Source organism: Cricetulus griseus, chromosome 3 (genome assembly GCF_003668045.3).
Source record: "Cricetulus griseus strain 17A/GY chromosome 3, alternate assembly CriGri-PICRH-1.0, whole genome shotgun sequence".
In the NCBI taxonomy this organism is placed as follows: domain Eukaryota; kingdom Metazoa; phylum Chordata; class Mammalia; order Rodentia; family Cricetidae; genus Cricetulus; species Cricetulus griseus.
In genome coordinates, this window is record NC_048596.1 from 47691629 (window position 1) to 47711807 (window position 20179).

General features: G+C 39.2%; 1 protein-coding gene and 1 pseudogene across 1 annotated transcript; one reads left to right on the plus strand and one right to left on the minus strand.

Moving 5' to 3' along the window:
- Positions 1-6118: 6118 nt before the first annotated feature.
- Positions 6119-11605, plus strand: LOC100750456 (annotated as a pseudogene).
- An 86-nt stretch (positions 11606-11691) lies between these two features.
- Positions 11692-12651, minus strand: LOC100750745 (olfactory receptor 1444). Its single transcript, XM_027406802.1, has one exon. The coding sequence runs from the start codon at positions 12649-12651 to the stop codon at positions 11692-11694; it is 960 nt and encodes a 319-aa protein (XP_027262603.1).
- Positions 12652-20179: the final 7528 nt, after the last annotated feature.

Genomic DNA, 20179 nt, shown 5'->3' on the forward strand with positions numbered 1-20179 from the left:
CCTGTATCTTATCAAACCACTATGCTTTAAAGTTAGAATTCAACAACCACAGGAATTGCAGAAAACCTACAAACTCATGGAATTTAAGTAACACCCAATTGCACAATTCCTGGGTCGAGGAAAAATTTTAAAAAAAAGAAATTAAAGATTTCCTAGAATTCAATGAGAAGGTTGACACAACATACCCAAACTTATGGGACACTTCGAAAGCAGTGCTAAGAGGAAAGTTCGTAGTGCTAAGTGCCCACATGACAAAACAGGAAATACTCACACTAGAGAATTAACAACACAACTGAAAGCTTTAGAACACAAAGAAGCCAATACACCCCAGAGGAGCAGATGCCAAGAAATAATCAAATTGAAGGCTGAAATCAATAAAAATGGAAACTAGGAGAACAATACAATCAATATAACAAAGAGTTGGTTCTTTGAGAAAATAAACAAGATAGACAAACCTTTATCCAAACTTACCAAACAGCAGAGAGTGAATATGCAAATCAATAAAATCAGGAATGAAATGGGGGACATAACAACAGACACAGAGGAAATCCAGAGAATCAAAAGGCCATACTTCGAAAACATATATTCTTCAAAATTAGAAAATCTAAAGGAAATGGACAATTTACTGGATAAATTTCACGTACCAAAATAAAATCAAGAACAGATAAGCAACTTAAATAGAACTATAACCCCTAATGAAATAGAAGCAGTCATCAAATTCTCCAAAAAAAACAAAGCCGAGGGCCAGATGGCTTCTGTGCAGAATTCGACCAGGAATTCAAAGAACAGCTAATACCAATTCTCCTCAAAGTATTCCACACAATAGAAGCAGAATAGTAATTGCCAAACTCTTTTTATGAGGCTTCAATAACCTTGATACCCAAGCCACACAAAGACACAACTAAGAAAGAGAACTACAGGCCAATATCCCTCACGAATATTGATGCAAAAATACTCAATAAAACACTGGCAAATCAAATCCAAGAACACATCAGAGAAATCATCCACCATGATCAAGTAGGCTTCATCCCAGGGATGCAAGGATAGTTCAACACATGAAAATCCATCAATGTAAACCACCATATAAACAGACTGAAGGAAAAAAAAAATGATCATCTCACTAGATGCCGAAAAAGCCTTTGACAAAATCCAGTACCCCTTCATGACAAAGGTCTTGGAGAAATCAGCAATAACAGGAACATACCTTAACATAATAAAAGCAATATACAGCAAGCCGACAGCCAACATCAAATTAAATGGAGAGAAACTCAATGCAATTCCTCTAAAATCGGGGACAAGGCAAGGCTGTCCACTCTCTTCATACCTATTCAATATTGTCCTTGAAGTTCTTGCTAGAGCAATAAGACAACAAAAGGAGATTAAGGGAATAAAATAGGAAAGGAAGAAGTCAAACTTCCATTATTTGCAGATGATATGATAGTCTATAGGAGTGACCCGAAAATTTCTACCAGGGAACTCCTACAGCTGATAAATACCATCAGCAAAGTGGCAGGATACAAGTTTAACTCAAAAAAATCTGTAGCCCTACTATATACTAATGACACTTTGGTGGAGAAAGAAATCAGAGAACCATCACCCTTTACAATTGCCACAAACAACATAAAATACTTTTTTTCACAAAAAAAGTGAAAAACATGTATCGTAAGAATTTTGAGTCTCTAAAGAAAGAAATTAAAGAAGATACCAGAAAATGGAAAGATTTCCCATGATCTTGGATAGGTAGGATCAACATAGTAAAAATGGCAATCTTGCCAAAAATCAATCTACAGATCCAATGCAATCCTTCACAGGCCTTGAAAGAACAATTCTCAACTTTTCATGGAGAAACAAAAGACCCAGGATAGACAACACAACCCTGTACAATAAAGGAACTTCTGGAGGCATCACCATCCCTGACTTTAAGCTCTATTACAGAGCTATAGTCCTGAAAACAGCTTGGTGTTGGCATAAAAATAGACAGGTAGACCAATGGAATAGAGTTGAAAACTCTGTTATTAATCCCCACACCTACAAACAACTTATTTTTGACAAACAATTTAAATTTATACAATGGAATAAAGAGAACTTCTTTAACAAATGGTTTTGGCATAACTGGATGCAGGCATGTTGAAGACTGCAGATAGATCCAAGTCTATCGCCATGCACAAAACTTAATTCCAAATGGATGAAAGACCTCAACATAAATCCAACCACACTGAACCTATTAGAAGACAAAGTGGGAAATACCCTTGAATTATTTGGTACAGGAGAGTGGTTCCTGAACATTACACCAATAGCACAGACACTGAGATCAACAATTGATAAATGGGACCTCCTGAAACTGAGAAGCTTCTGTAAGGAAAAGGACACAGTCAGCAAGAAAAAAGAGCAGCCCACACACTGGGAAAAGATATTCACCAACTCCACATCTGACTGAGAGCTGATATCCAACATATACAAAGAACTCAAGAAGCTAGCCTCCAAAACACCAAACAATCCAAATAAAAAGTGGGATACAGAAGTAAATAGACAATTCTCAATAGAGGAATCTAAAATGGCTGAAACACACATAAGAAAATGTTCAACATCCTTAGCCATCAGGGAAATGCAAATCAAAACAACTCTGAGATACCATCTTACTCCTGTCAGAATGGCTAAAATCAAAAATACCAATAACAGTTTATGCTGGAGAGGATGTGGAGAAAGGGGAACACTCCTCCACTGCTGGTGGGTGTGCCAACACGTACAGCCACTTTGGAAATCAGTATGGCGCCTCCTCAAGAAAATGGGAATCAGTCTACCACAAGATCAAGTAACCCCACTATTAGGCATATACCCAAAAAAGCACATTCATACAACAAGGACATCTATTCAATGATGTTCATAGCAGCACTATTCGTAGTAGCCAGAAACTGGAAACATCCTAGATGCCCCTCAACTGAAGAATGGATAGAGAAAATGTGGTACATTTACACAATGGAGTATTACTCAGCAGAAAAAAAACAATGGAATCTTGAAATTTGCAGGAAAATGCTTGGAACTAGAAGAAACCATTCTGAGCAAGATAACCCAATCACAAAAAGACAAACATGGTATGTACTCATTCATATGTAGATTTTTTACATAGAGTAATGGATTACCAGCCTACAATCCATACTGCCAGAGAAGCTAGTAAACAAGGAGGACCCTAAGAGAGATATTCATGTTCTCCTGGAGAAGGGGAAAGGGTCAAAATCTACTGAGCAAATTGGTAGCACAGGAAGAGGGGAGAGGGAGCTAGGAGAATGAGAAGTGGAGAAGAGGAGGGATGAGGACATGAAGGAGCAGAAAGTTTGAATCAGTGGAAGAATAGAAGATAACAAAAATGGAGATACCATAATAGAGGGAGACATTTTAGGTTTACAGAGAAATCAGTCACTAGGGAAATGTCTGGAGATCGACAAAGATGACACAAGCTAACAATCTAAGCAACAGAGGAGAGGCTGCCTTAAATGCCCTCCCCTGATAATGAGATTGATGACTGACTTGTATGCCACCCGTTAGCCCTCATCCAGCAGCTGTTGGAAGTAGAAGCAGACACCCACAACTAATCACTGAACTGAACTGGAATCCAAAGAAGGATGAGTGAAGAGCAAAAGGGTCCGGACCAGGCTGGTGAAACCTACAGAAACACCTGACCTGAACATCAGGGAACTCTTGCTCCCCAGACTGATAGCTGGAATACCAGCAGGGGACTGATCCAGACCCCAAGAACATGGGTTTCAGTGAGGAAACCTCAGAAATCTACAGGACCTCCTGTAGTAGTTCAGTACTTATCCCTAGCATAGGTGTGGACTTTGGGAGTCCATTTCACATAGAGGAATACTCCCTGAGCCAAGACACACATGTGTGGGCCTAGGCCCTATCCCAAAGGATATGATAGACTCTGATAACACCCTATGGAAGTCCTCACCATCCAGGGAGAGCAGAAACGATATATGATATGTAGGGTTTTAGTTGGGGGATGGGGGTGGTAGGGGTGGAGGGGAGGGAGAGGTAACTGGGATTGTCATATAAAACAATCTTGTTTCTAATTCAAATAAAAAATCTGCAAAAAAAAGAAAAGTTCAACAACTTTGCAGTCTAATATGTTCACCAAGATGTTTACACAGATAGACTTACTGACAGGAAATATGTTTTAGCTTGTCACCGAATAAAACACATTTTAAAAATTAAAAAATATAGTAAATACATAAAATACATGGACTGCAGAAGTAGCTCTATCATAAAGCACTTACTTGACTTACTTGTGCAAAGTCCTAGATTCATTCCATAATACATAAAAATTAATTAACTAATACTTACACAGATTACATAGATTTGTATCCAATTACAATTTGTAATTAAGATAAGATGAATATAATATATATTCATCTTATCTTCTTCAATTCCACACTTGTCTATGTGCATGTTTATAATGTTAACATATTTTAATAATTATTCTACAAATTCTGTCTGTCTGTCTGTCTGTCTCTCTCTCTCTCTCTCTCTCTCTCTCTCTCTCACACACACACACACACACACACACACACACACACACACCTATACACACAGACCTTGTCAAGTTCTACAAATTAACAGTTTGTAAATCCAGTTGTGGGCAGGAGATAGGATCCTTAGGTTTTGACCTGGCAGCTAAGTGGTGGGATTATTTAGAAAACTTCGTCCATAGGGATGTAGTTGTTACTGGGTTGTTGATCTAAGTTGATGGGCACTAGTCTCATTTGCCTGTAGAAATGATAAACTGAGAAATTAATGGTTGATTCACTCTAATTGGAATGTTCTAAATCCACCTGATAGATACTGAGAAATCCTACCTCCACACCTGAGTTTAGATGGCTGGAGCAGACCTCCTCATTCATCTCTCTTGCTAATATTAAAACTAACAGCAGTACCAGCGCTGGAAAGCAGAGAGCAATTCTGAAAATACTCATTATTCTATTTGACCCTCACAGCAACCTTGAAGATGGCATGGAGGTGATACTATCTCTGCTTTGACAAGGAGGAAGCTGACTCAGAGATAAGTGGTTGGTTTGTACTAGTTTCACAGAGAAGTTATGTCTCTTATCTGGGACTCTCAGGCTCTGTCAATGGTATCCATTGAGAGTCTGGCTCAACTTCTACCTTCTCCTAGGGCCCTTCCCTGTACACAAGTTTCTTTCTCTTCCTTAAAGCTCCTTGCTTTAATATCCTCTCCCACACTCCTAATTTGACAGTGTCATAGATGCCCTTAGCTGTCATCTGTCCTGACATGTATGCTTTGTCCTATTGTACTGTTTGCAAGTTGTTCCTGAAGCAGAAACTGTTGTGTATCATCAGATTCCTTCAGAGACCTCACATTATGCCTTCCCTCTAGTCCATGCCAGTAAATACTGACTGGTGCATGATTTCTCTGTGAGCTGCTGTGTTCAAACAGTCAGCTCCAGCTACCAAGACTGAAAATAAACATGCCCTGGTTCGTTCACATTTGATGGAGTACAGTAAATATTTCTGTTGACAAGGATACTGAACATTGAGTTGTTAGTCTCAAAATATTTTATATCAGTCAAATGTATGCAGTCTTCGCTTTGCTGACATAAGAATTACCTCTTAACATCTTAACATCCTGCAGAGTACCTTCTCTTTGATAGGGACTCATCATGAAGACCAAAGACTGATTAAGGCCTACTTGAAACTTACTAAAATATACCCTAGTTGGTCCTTTCCTCAATATGCTAAGCAGAGGTTCTGTTACAGATCATCATGGATTTTTTTCAATTATATATATTATATTATATATATATACATATATATATTATGTTTTTATTTTTAATGGCAAGAAGATTGGTTAATTTCTCAAAGCTTTTTTTTCCTCAGTAGCCCCAGATTCTACCATATGATGAACAAATGTACGTAAAAAAAAAAAAATCTAAGGATATCTCTTGACACATCAAGACCTATGTCAAGTACAAAACAGAGCAGAATCAAACTGTCTTTTATGTTGATGAGTTTAAACAAATTCAACTAGGCTCTCTGCTCCTTCCTGTTCTAGAGACAGGCGCATTTTTTCATGCAGTGCCAGCCTTGTTCCTGAGAAATAATGGTGAAGGTTGGAGTGAATGGATTTGGATGCCTAGTTGCTAGGGCTGCCTTTGATTCTGGCAAAGAGGACATTGTTGCCATCAATGACCCCTTCATTGACCTCAACTACATGGTCACGTGTTCCAGTATGACTCTACCCATGGCAAGTGCAAAGGCACATTTCAAGACTGAGAATGGGAAGCTTATCATCAACAGGAAGGTCATCACCGTCTTCCAGGAGCGAGATCCCACCAACATCAAATGGCGTGATGCTAGCACCATGTATGTTGTAGAGTCCACTGGTGTCCATTCACCACTATGGAGAAGTCTGGGGCCCACTTGGAGGGTGTGGCCAAGAGGGTCATCATCTCAGATCTTTCTGCTGATGCCCCCATATTTGTGATGGGTGTGAACCATGACAAGTATGACAATTCCCTCAAGATAGTCAGCAATTCGTCCTGCACCACCAACTGCTTAGCCCCCTTGGTCAAGGTCATCCATGACAACTTTGACATTGTAGAATGACTCATGACCACAGTTCATGCCATCACTGCCCAGGAAACTGTGGTATGATGGCCGTGGGGCTACCCAGAACATCATCCCTGCACCCACTGGTGCTGCCAAGGCTGTGGGCAAAGTCATCCCAGAGCTGAACGGGAAGCTCATGGACATGGCCTTCCATGTTCCTACCCCCAGTGTGTCCGTCATGGATCTGACATGTCACCTGGAGAAAGCTGCCACATAGGAAGATATCAAGAAGGTGGTGAAGCAGGCATCTGAGGGCATCATGTGGAAGCAAGTCCCTTCAGAGACAAGAAGAGGATGTCAGAGGCTCTGGAACTGGAGTTACAGGTGATTGTGAGCTGTCTGATGTGGGTGCTGGGGACCAAACCTGAGTCTTCTGCAAGAGCCTCAAGTGATTTTAACTGCTAACCCATATTTCCCACCCCTGGAAAGTTCATTTCTAAAGAACTCAACTGTAGTTATTTTTTAAAAAAGAATAATGCAGCCTGGAAGACCCACACTTTACTACCTCTACTGGGGAATAGAATAAAAAATTAAATATGCTTAGAAACTGAATTTATTATGTGCTAAAACAGTTTTAGTACTGGTTTTTGAACTTTAAGTTAATAACTAATAAATTATTTCCCTAGATTGTGTAATATACATTCTGCTTGGGGAGTTTCAAGTAGGAAGTCTCACTTTCTCCTTTTAGGCAATTTTGTGTGGCAGGAATCCCCCACAGTGCTTCGCATCCCTTAGACCCTTCCTTAAGGAAAAAACTAGATGTCAGTAACTAAATGGGCGTCTAGCTTCTGTTTGACAGATTTCCTTCTTACAAGGGCAAAGCTCCCCTACACTAATACAAACTCTGTTCATTCTCTTGCTGGAAATAAGATGCCTTCTGGCCGAACTCCTAGAATCCAGTTGTAGAGAGGAAGAGTGGTGAGCAAAGGGGTCAAGACTAGCCTGGGAAAACCCACAGAAACAGCTGACCTGAACAAGGGGGAGCTCATGGACCCCAGACTGTTATCTGGGAAACCAATATAGGACCAAACTAGGCCCCCTGAACGTAAGTGTCAGTTAGGAGGCCTGGGCAGTCCATGGGGCTTCTGGTAGTGGAACAGTATTTATCCCTGGAGTATAAATGGATTTTGGGATCCCATTGCCCACAGAGGGATACTCTCTCAGCCTTCTGAGTACCTTCTATAAATGAATATCTATATAATGTCATCTTGAAATATGCCTGCCATGGATCTGAGAGATTTGGACCAGAAAGTTAAATGCAAGTAAAAATGAAAAGCTGGGCTTAAATGGCAGGGAGAGGGTAAGAAGAGAAGCCAAAGTTAGACATGCAAATACAGTTAACTGAACAGCCAGTATCAGTATCTGAAAACACTGTCAATATGATGAACATGCACACATTTGATTCCATATTATCTTTGCAATTTATCCTGAATGTTGAATGTAAAGAGTACATGACTTCCTTGAGATGACATAGCTGATGAGAATAAGGATTTCCCCCCAGCTATTGACAGTAGAATTAGCATTCTTGTGTAGCACTTGGGTTCAAACTCTATTTGTTTGATATGAGTTTGACTGAAAAAAGCATTATAGAAGCCTTTAGACTGTTAAGTCTGAGAAGACCCACATTTTCTCTCTTTGCTGTGGTATAGAGCTGTAAAGAAATATACTCAGAAACTCAATTTACTATGTACTGTTAACAGTTTTGGAATTTAAATTTTGAACCTTAATTTCTCATAGAGCTTTTAATGTCATAAAGATAAGAAAAGCTCTTGCTTAGAGTAGAAAGAATTTAGGAAGACAGTGAAAATGGGGAGAAGGAAGAGAAAGGAAAGTGTAAACTGGTGGAGGGCAGAGGAAGGAAGAGAGGTCAAGAATAGAATACATTTAATGTTTTAATAACTGCTTTTCAGACCCAATTCCCAATCCAGCATTCCTCTGCTCTATATGCCACTGAGGAGGGATCCATTGTGCAGTAGATCCTTGGCTTTAATGGTTGTCTATTTCTGTAACACAAATAATAAAAACCCAGAGATATATATTGGCGTTCAAGCTAGAAGGTCAGAGAAGCAAAGCAGCCAATCTCTAGAGGTTGCTCACCTCTACCCATGCTCAGACAGAAGGGCCAATTGTATCCTCTGATTACATCTCCAAGCTGCACTGCCCAGCACCCATCCTCAGAATCCTAGACTACTATGCTTCCCTCAAAGTGGCTGGAAACTAATTGCCCAAGACTGACTTTGCTTCTTCCTTGAATACCTCTCTAGTTTTGGGATTCAAAGTGTGTGATCCCAAGTCCTGAAATCACCTTTGTTGAGCTGTTTCTCTTTTAGACTGGATCAATTTCGTGTAGCTCAGTGTGGCCTTGAACTAACAGAGATCCATCCCCCTCTGTCTGGCTCTATGGCTTGTGGCTAGCTTTGCATTCTGAACCCTCAGGCAAGCTTAACTAAATCATAAATAATGTATCACCACACATCCCTGTGAAAGGTGGAAGCACCTTCCTGCTGAAGGACAGAAAATTTAAGAGGATAGACAAGCTCTATGTAGGTTCTCTAGGTCTCCAATTCAGAAGCTCCCGATGTCTCCACGTGGCAGTAGTCATGTGACAAGAAAGTTGGCTTCCTTATATTTTGGCCTTCTATTCCAAAACTCTCTCTTTGCATTGTTCTTGACAAGACTTATGAGGTATCCCTACATAGAGGCTTTGCTGTGTGCAGTATAAAACTAAATTTTAAGCTCTATGTACAGCTAAGATTTCTCAGTTTTGTATTTGAAGCAAAAATTAATGTATTTTCCAGGGCAATGGTAGTGCATGCCTTTAATCCCAGCATTTGGTAGGCAGAGGCAGGCGGATCTCTGTGAGTTACAGGCCAGCCTGGTCTACAAAACAAGTTCCAGGATAACCTCCAAGGCTACAGAGAAATCCTGTCTCAAAAAACAAAAATAAATTAATATATTTAATTTGAGAGTTTTCTTTTTGTGATTATTTTTCACTTTTCCAAAAAAATAAAATGCAATGACATCATTGTATTTTAATTGGACTATACATTATTAACTTATAATATACTTATAATATGATTACATTAGGTCTACTTTCAACTACTTCTTTTTGCTTATGTCCCCTGCTTATTTCCCCTTTTATAATTTTACTTATTGAGAACTTTATACATAAATCCTTTATCTATATCACTGCCACCACTTCCTCACCCCATTCAACTCCTCCCATATCCCTTTCTCCCAAACTTATGGTCTCTTTTTTAATTAATATTGTTACATGTATATGTCATGTCAACTGGTAGTGTCATTATGTTGGTCTTCTTCATAGAACCATATTGTTGAGAGTTAATTGAGACATTTCCCTGTCATGTCTAGGGGACATTATCTACAAGTCAATATTCTGGGCCTCTGGCTCTTGTTTAGGCAAAATCTGTTTATATTTCGAAATTTTGGACTACATAGTGACTTACATTAGTTATATCTATAAATACCATCAAGAAGTTAATTATGTAAGAATTAATCACTATTTTCTCATGGAGACACATCTGCTCACACTATTTAGCTCATGGAACAAGATATTAGGGTGGGCTTGCACTTGCATCTTTGAGTCACTCTTATCTTAAAAAATAAATCCAAGATTTTTTGCCATTCTTACATTATCTATTAAAAAATACCAGAATGCAACAGTTAGCCAGAGTGATGGGGTTATTGAAAAAATTAAAAAGCAAAAGTCTAGAGCTATTATATGTATTTGTATTAGATTTTCCAAACTTGATAGGTCTGAGAAATGCTATAATTCGATTCAAAAGATAAATATCTTCTTTCATGACCCTGGGAATAATTGCCTGCTTTCTCCACATTTTCTGAATGTTTAGTAAATTTGTCAGGCAGAAAACAAAAGCACAGAATGCAGGGCAGCCTCTCTAAAGAAAGAATGTATATTCAAGGCAAAGTTTAAGGAGTTCAAATATTGAAACTGTTGTATTGTTCCAAGCAGCTTTTTACTTGTCAGCAAGGTTATATCAACACTTCAATAAAAGCAGATGGAGAATCCAGAAACAGAACTGTGAATCAAAGCTAGGAAAATGAATGGAGAGAGAAGACAAGAATTAAGATTTGATCCTAAGGATTTGATCCTTAGCCCAAGCCCTACCATTCTGATACATCATTCAAAATAATGAAGGATACTTTGTTGCTATTAGCAAGTACTAATCAAACAATGTTGAATAAGGAGACAGAAATGCTAACTTCCCTGATTTGATGGTTGTATAGATTTATCATGTCACATAATCCATAAATATGTACAATTAAAAGAATCACTAATAACAAAAGAAACTTTAGCTTTCTAAACCATGAACCCAAGAAACTACAAAACATAAATACTGTACATTCTAGTTGACTGGTAAATTAAAATGATAGGACAGGGAATGACTTGGTGGGTAAAGTGTTTTCCATACAAGCATGAGAACATGTGTTCATATCTTCAGGACCCACATAAAAGGTGGGATATGCCTATAGCCCCACCTAAGGAAGTAGAGATAGGCAGATCTGGTGATCTCACTAGCCAATTTGGTGGGTTCTGGATTCAGTGAGAGACACTGCCTCAAAATATTTTTAAAATGTCAGAGAACAACAGTACCCACATTTGATATCTGGCCTCTAAATGAATATACACAGGCATATGCACCCACACACATGTGCATATACATGCTAAAATATACACAGAAAACACAAACAAATAAAATTGAAGACATGGTCTTTATACTAAATTTAATAGTAAATTTTTCTTGCAGATAGAAACAGAGCAATGGAAATTTACCACATTCACCTTTGTGCTTTGATCTGCTTTAAAGGACATCAAGAGATCCCCTCAAGAAAACTGTATATTTCCCAGGTAATATTTGTTCTACAGAAGATCATCCTCCAGAATGAAACATTTCCACATGATGCTTCTTATGCCTTTTCCTGGGAGCTGAAATGACCACTGTTCCTGGAGAAGGTGGAACTGAAATTCTTCAAATTTCAAAAGTATCAGTGGCTCCGGAGATGTACCCTTTACTTGCCTGCCTATTTCCAACTCACACTAAAAGACTGAGGGTAAAGACTGTTGACTATTTTCCAGAGGGCACTTTTCACTTCTTTGTTCCTCAGGCTGTAGATTAAAGGGTTCAGCATGGGAATCACTATAGTGTAGAACACAGATGCTATTTTGCCTGTGTCCATGGACTGGCCAGAACTGGGCTGCAAGTACATGAAGATGATTGTGCCATAGAAGATAGACACAGCAGTGAGGTGGGAAGCACAGGTGGAGAAAGCTTTCTTCCGTCCCTCAGAAGACCGCATTCTTTGAATAGCAATGAATATGAAAAGGTAAGAGATGAGAATTACCAAAAGGGCAAAAAAGACATTAAATCCCACAACAAAAAAGACAACAAGCTCACTGATGTGTGTACTGGAGCATGCAAGGGCCAGGAGTGGGGGCATGTCACAGAAAAAATGATTTATTTTGTTAGGACCACAGAAGGAGAGTCTGAAGGTATTTGCTGTGTGGATGGAGGCATTGAGGAAGCCACAGGCATAAGAGCCAATGGTCAGGATGGCACACACATCCGCTGTCATGGTGGTGGTGTAATGAAGAGGCCTACACACTGCTGCATGGCGATCATAAGCCATGGAGGCCAGAAGATAGCTCTCAACAGTAGCAAAACCCACAAAGAAGAAAGACTGAGCTGCACAGCCATTGTAGGAGATGACCTTGTTCCCTGAATGCAGTGCAGCCACCATCTTAGGAGCAACAGCCGATGAGTATCCCAGATCTACAAAGGACAGGTTACTGAGGAAGAAGTACATGGGATTATGGAGTTTGGGATCTGAGAAGATGAGGACCATCATCCCCCCATTACCAATTAGAGTGACAAGGTAGATGAACAAAAATATCAAGAGTAGAGGAACCTGAAGTTTGGGGTCATCTGTCAACCCCATCAAGAGGAATTCTGCCACTTCTGTGCTATTCTCCATTGAAGTCATCTTGGATTTCACCTGATGATTAAAGAGAATGAACCATGAAGCTATAAAAGAGGATATTTTGAAGATATAAAAATGGAAAACTAACATATATGAAAAAATGTACCATGAAAGTTATAGGTCCCTCTCCCATCCCCCCATGCTCCCAATTTGCTCAGGAGATCTTGTCCCTTTCGGAGGGAACTAGGAAAATGAGAAGGGTAGAAGAGCAGGGGTGAGGAAGACATGATGGGACAGCGAGGCTGAGTTGGGGGAAGAACAGAAGAGAGCAAGATAAGAGATAATATAATAGAAGAAACACTTTGGATACCATCAAAGTTGATCAAGATTCGACTGGAAAAGGAAAAACCTCTCGACAAGGACAAATGACAGGTATTCTACTAAGGTATATCTTATAAACTAAATAGAAGCCTCCCAAAGGAAAGGGAAGTGTTTTGCCTTTATCTTCACAGGAAAACTCATCTTCAGAAGGCAAAGGACACTGCATGGGTAGACACTTGGGAAGAAAAGGTAGCTATAACCATCAAACAAAGGAGCGTGCCATACGGTAAACTTTACAGCTGTCTCTCAAAAAAACAAACAAACAAACAAAAAAACTCTATTTCTCTTTATTTCCTAGTCCCTATTCAATTAAACCAATGCTGGATTTAGAGGTGGATTTGGCTTTCCTCCTCTAAAATCCAAGCACATTATTTAACTAAGCTTTAGTGTTTCTGTGTTGTATCAAGAAGCCAATTGATGTAATACAGAATAAAAGAAGAATTTGGGGACTGTCTTTGTCTTTTCTTGGATCTTTCTCTCAAGGTGTACACCCTTTCATAATTGTTATGCTCTCATGGTTGCATTCCTCAGCATGTGTACATACACAAGCAAACATTTCTCTGCTAACTGTTCATGTTTGAGTCCCACACAGCCAATGAAGACCTGCCTGACAGCAATCCCTGGACACCCTGGAAAGAAAATGGGCCACAGCTCCTCGACTGCACTGGATCCAACTTGCTCCATTTCAGCTGACACTCCGGCCAGAGGTTCGGGTACTGACTTCAATCAAGTTGAGGATTTCAAGCGAGATCTTCAATCAAGTGAATCCCATCTATACTAACATTTTCTTTCTACAGGACCCCACATGACTATCATCGTCCCATTTCAGCAGGAAGTAACTTGGAAAATGCTACGCCCCCTTTCCCCATTGTTGTCACTTAGGATAGTGTATATACCTTGCTAGGAATAGCTTCCTATTGTTTATGGTTCGGTTTGGAAGGAGGTGTTCAGGCTTGGACACCTCTTTCAGATGACTTTAGGGTTTAGTTAAAATAGATAGTTATCTTCTTATATTTTACCTTTATACTGTTAAGTTTTAATCCTCTTTTAGACTAAAAGGGGAATTGTAGGGGAAGCTGTAGCCACGCCTTCTTAGGGGCTGGCTACAGGAGTACCTGAGGGCTTGTGAGGGCGTGGTCAGAGTGAGTAGGGGGACTGCGTTTTCGGTTTCGGTTTCTCTTTGCTTCTTGCTGTACAGACTACCACCGGCTGGCTGGTTCGCTCTGTAAGTAAGGCTTTTCCCTATTAAATACCCTTATATTTCTACCTGACTCCGTATTGGTAATTTCCTACTATACATGACCGTCTCACTAGATGAAGAAAAAGCCTTTGACAAAATCCAACCCCCCTTTATGATAAGTGTCCTGGAGAGATCAGGGATAACAGGAACATACCAGAAAATAAGAAAGACAATAAACAGTAAACAAGCAGCCAACATCAAACTAAATGTATTCCTCTAAAATCAGGAACAAGACAAGGCTGTTCAGTCTCTCTGTGCTCTTCAATATTATACTTGAAGTCCTAGATAGAGCAATAAGACAACAAAAGGAGATCAAGGGGATACAAATTAGAAAGGAAGAGGCCAAACTTCCATTATTTGCAGATGATATGATAGTTTACATAAGTGACCAGAAAAACTGTACCAAGGAACTCCTACAGTTGATCAGGATACAAGATTAACTAAAAAAAAAAAAAAAAAAAAAAAATCAGTAGCCCTACTATACACAGACAATAAATAGGCTAAGAAAGAAATCAGAGGAATATCACCCTTTACAATAGCCACAGACAACATAAAATATATTGGGGTAATGCTAACTAAACAAGTAAAACACCTGAATAGTAAGAATTTTGAGTCTTTAAAGAAAGAAATCAAAGAAGATAGCAGAAAATGAAAAGATTTCCCATGTTCTTGGATAGGTAGGATCAACATAGTAAAAATGGCAATCTTGCCAAAAGCAATGTACAAATTCAATGCAATCCCCATCAAAAATAACAGCACAATTCTTCACAGACCTTGGGAGAACAATAACCAACTTTATATGGAAAAACAAAAGAACCAGGATAGCCAAAAACAACCCTGCACAACAAAGGAACTTCCGGAGGCATCACCGTCCCTGACTTCAAGCTCAATTACAGAGCCATAGTCCTGAAAACAGCTTGATATTGGCACAAAAATACATAGGTTGACCAATGGAATTGAATTGAAAACGCTGATATTAACCTACACACCTATGGACATCTGATTTTTGACAAAGAAGCTAAAATTATGCAATGGAAAAAAAGAAAGCATCTTCAACAAATGGTGCTGGCGTAACTGGATGTGGACATGTAGAAGATTGCAGATAGATCCATATCTATCGCCATGCACAAAACTTAAGTCCAAATGGATCAAAGACCTTAATATAAATCGAGCCACACTGAACCTCTTAGCAGAGAAAGTAGGAAGTACCCTTGAATTAATTGGTACAGGAGACTGCTTCCTGAACATAACACAGTAGCACAGACACTGATATCAACAATTAATAAATGGGACCTCCTGAAACTGAGAAGCTTTTGTAAGGCAAAGGACACAGTCAAAAAGATAAAACAGCAGCCCACAGAATGGGAAAAGATCTTCACCAACCCCACATCTGACAGAGGGCTGATCTCCAAAATTTACAAAGAACTCAAGTAGCTAGTCTCCAAAACACCAAACTTAAAAAGTGGGGTACAAAACTAAACAGAGAATTCTCAATAAAGGAGTCTAAAATGGCTGAAAGATGCATAAGGAAGTGTTCAGCATCCTTAGCCATCAGGCAACCACAAATCAAAACAACTCTATGATACCATCTTACACCTGTCAGAATGGCTAAAATCAAAAACACCAATGACAGTTTATGCTGGAGAGGATGTGGAGAAAGGGGAACACTCCTTCACTGCTGGTGGGAGTGTCAGCTCATACAGCCACTTTGGAAATCAGTGTGGTGACTCCTCAGGAAAATGGGAATCAGTCTTCCACAAGATCCAGCAATTCCACTCTTAGGCATACATCCAAAGGATGCACATTCATTCCACAAGGACATCTATTCAACAATGTTCATAGCAGCAGCATTTGTAACAGCCAGAATCTGGAAGTAATCTAGATTCCTCTCAATGGAAGAATGGATAGAGAAAGGTTGTACATTTATACAATGGAGTACTACTCAGCAGGAAAAAAATGGAATATTGAAATTTGCAGGCAAATGGCTGGAACTAGTAGAAACCATCCTGAGTGAGGTAACCCAGTCACAAAAAGACAAACATAGTATGTACTCACTCTTATATGGACTTTAGACATAGAGAAAAGGATTCCTTGCCTACAATCCATACTTCCAGAGTAGCTTGGAAAGAAGGAGGACCCTAAGAGAGACATATATGGTACCCCAGTAAAGGGGAAAGGTACAAGATCTCCTGAGCAAATTGGGAGCATGGGGGGAGGAGGTGTGGATAGGGATCTAGAAGAAAGAGAAGGGGGAAAGAATATGGCAGAGGAGCTCATGGGGAAGCCGGAAGGTTGAGTCGGGAATGAATAGAGGAGAGCAAGATAAGAGTTACCATAATAGAGCCGGGCGTTGGTGGCACACGCCTTTAATCCCAGCACTCGGGAGGCAGAGGCAAGCGGATCTCTGTGAGTTCTAGGCCAGCCTGGTCTCCAGATCGAGTGCCAGGATAGGCTCCAAAGCTACACAGAGAAACCCTGTCTCAAAAAACCACACACATAAAAAAAAGAGTTACCATAATAGAGCCATCCATCATAAGTTTAAAGAGAAATCTGGTTCTAGGGTAATTTCCAGAGATCTACAAGGATGACACCAACTAACAATCTAAGCAATAGTGGAGAAGTTACCTTAAATGTCCTTCCCTGATAATGAGATTGGTGACTACATTACATGCCATCCTGGAACCTTCATCCAGTAGCTGGTGGAAGTAGAAGCAGACACTCACAGCTAAACACTGAACTGAACTGCAATCCAATTGCAGAGAGGGAGGAGTGAATAGCAAAGGGGTCAGGACAAAGCTGGTGAAATCCACAGAAACAGCTGACCTGAACAAGGCGGAGCTTATGGACCCTAGACTGATGGCTGGGAGGCCAGCATGGAACCCCCTGAACGTGGGTGTCAGTGAGAAGGTCTAGGCAATCTATGGGGCTTCTGGTAGTAGATCAGTATTTATCCCTAGCATACAAATGGACTTTGGGAGCCCATTCCACATAGAGGGATACTCTCTCAGTCTAGACATTGGGAAGGGCGTAGGCCCTGATCCAAAGGATATAACAGACTTTGAAGATCCTCCATGGAAGGCTTCACCCCTCTGGGGAGGAGAAATGGGATAGGGAGTCAGAGGGGGCAGGGGAGGAGGAAAGGGAGAGGGAACTGGGATTGACATGTAAAATAAGCTTGTTTCTAATTTAAACAGAAAGAAAGAAATATCTGAAAGTTTCCTAGTCACATATTCTTACATATCCCATTACACCCAATTATTACCACAACCACCAACACCCCTTCCTGCTTTTTCTCACTTTCAAACGTTTTGGGTTATCTTAGGAAAACCTCCGTCTAAGATCTGCATTTTGATTTTGAACTGTAATATTTCTCTTTTTGAGATTATAATATTAATATATTTCCGTCTTCCCTTCCTCCCTCCAAATAGTCCCATAAACTCCTGCTTTCATGCTTTCAAGCTGTGGCCTCATATATATATATAGAGATAGATAGATAGATAGATAGATAGATAGATAGATAGATAGATAGATATAGATATAGATATAGATATAGATATATGTGTGTGTGAATGTGTGTGTTTTGTAATGATATACATTTAATGGAATATATATTATATAATAACAAATATATATAAATTATTCAATCTGTTTGTCACGAGTCTATGCTTTCAGTGTTGACCATTTGGTACTGGTTAATCAATTTGGTGTGCTTTTCCCTAAGGAAGTCAGTTTCTCCCACTTTTAGTATTCTTCAGTTGCCTGTAGTTCTTTGTGTAGGGTTGAGGCCTCGTGGGCTATTCTCTATCCACTTTGGTGTGGCATGTCTATTTTTATTGTCTTTATTCAGCATATATGTATGCAATCTCTTTTAGTTAGTGTTTTATTTCTGTGGAGAAACACCATGACTACTGCAACTCTTGTAAATAAAAATGTTTAATTGGGGTGGCTCACTTACCATTCAGAATTTCAGTCCATTATCACCATGGTGGGACATGGTGTCATATAGACAGCCATGGTGCTGGAGAAGTAACTGAGAGTCCTACATCTTGCTGTATTCACTGACAAATTAATCTTCTGTCTGTGTCTTTCTCTCTGTCTTTGCTAACCCTCACTCCCCACTCAGGAACTATTTCAGCTGTGCCAGCAAGTTACATATATTCATGTTTGGGTCTTCAATATGTTCCATTGGTCTATGTGTCTGTTATCATGGCATCACAATGTTATTTTTATTGCCATGGCTCTAAAAGATATCTTGGTCTGAATTCCTTCAAAATTCCTCCTTTTTTGCTCAGAATTGTTTAGGTATCTGGGCTCTTTTGTGGTTCCATATAAATTTTTTCTGTGAGGAATGAGATGGGTATTTAGATTGGAATTACAATGAATGCATAGATATTTTTTGGTAGAACAGTCATTTTCACAAGTTAATTCTGCCAATCTGTTGCATGGAATGTCTTTCCATTTTCCAGTGTCTTTCTCTTTCATTGTAGAGGTCTTTCACTTTATTTGTTAAGTATATTTCTAATTATTTTAAGTTTTGAGGCTATTGTGAATGGAGTGCATTCATGTTCTCTTTCTCTGTTGGCATACAGAAGGGCTATTGAATTGTGTGAGTTGCTTCTGTATTACACCACATTGCAGACTTTATGTATTAGTTTTCTGGTACAATTTGAGGGAATTCTAATGCACATTATCGTATCATCTGTAAATGGGGATAATTTGACTTTTTGTTACCCATTTGTATTTCTTTAATTTTCTTCTTTTTCCTTATTGATTCAATTAGTATTTAAAAGATAATATCTAAAAGGAGTGGAGATAATGGACATCCTGTCTCAACTCTGACTTCAGTGTGGTTGTTTCAAGTTGTTTCCCATTTACAAGGATGTTAACTATGGAATTCTCACATATAACTTTTACTTCGTTGAAACATATTCTTTCTAGGTCTACATTCTCTATGGATTTTACCATGAAGGCATATTGAATTTTTTCAAAGCCTTGTCTTGCATCTATTGAGAGATCATGTGACTTTTGTCTTTAAATTCATTTATATGGGTTATTACATTTATTGGCTTGTGTATGTTGAACCATCCCAGCATTTCAGGGATGAAGGCAACATGGGTGTGGTGTTTTTTATGTATGGCTGTGTTCTGTTTGTAAATATTTTATTGAGTGTTTTTGAGTCTATATTCATCATGAATAATGGACTGTAGTTTTATATTGTGTGTGTCAGTTGCAATTTCCCCTGTTCTGCTTCTGTTAATTGGGTCCTCTCTTTTGTTTACTTGGGCCAAGTGTCTGTCAACCTTGTTTAGCTTCTTAAAGAACCAGTTCTTAGATTCACTAATTATTTTGTTTCTTTTCTATTGATTTCTGCTTTGATATTTATTCTTTCTTTCCAAAGACTGGCCTTCTTTTGGATTGTTCTCTTTTTAAACTTTTTAAGTCGCATCATTAAGTCATTTACTTGTTCTCTTTCTGTTGTGTTTTTTTTTTTCCTTTTGAAATGTAGGACTGCTTCCGATGGGTCCCAATGGTTTTGTTATTGTATTTTCATTTAGTTTCTGGAAAATTTTTGTTTGTGGTGATTTTTTTTTCTTTGATCCATTTCATCACAAAAGAAAAAGTTTAAGGTAATCATCATTCTCATTATAGGGGAAGGGTATTTAAGGTAGCATCTCCACTATTGCTTAGGTTTCTAGTTGGGGTCAAACTTATTGATCTCTGTACAACTCCCTAGTGCCAGATTTCTCATTAAACCTATAGTGGCTCCCTCTATTGTTGTGTCTCTTTTCTTGCTCTCCTCTATTCCTCTCCCCACTCAATCTTCCTGATCCCTCATGTTTTCTACCCCTCCTCTTCTCCCCTCCTCTTTCTCCTACCTCCCTCCCCCTCCCCATGCTCCCAATTTGTTCATGGGCTCTTATCTTTTCTACTTCACAGGGGGACCATGTATCTCTCTCTTAGGGTCCTCCT

Coding starts and splice junctions, on each gene's coding strand:
- LOC100750745 (XM_027406802.1), bottom strand. CDS start 12,651: ATGACTTCAATGGAGAATAGCACAGAAGTGGCAGAATTCCTCTTGATG.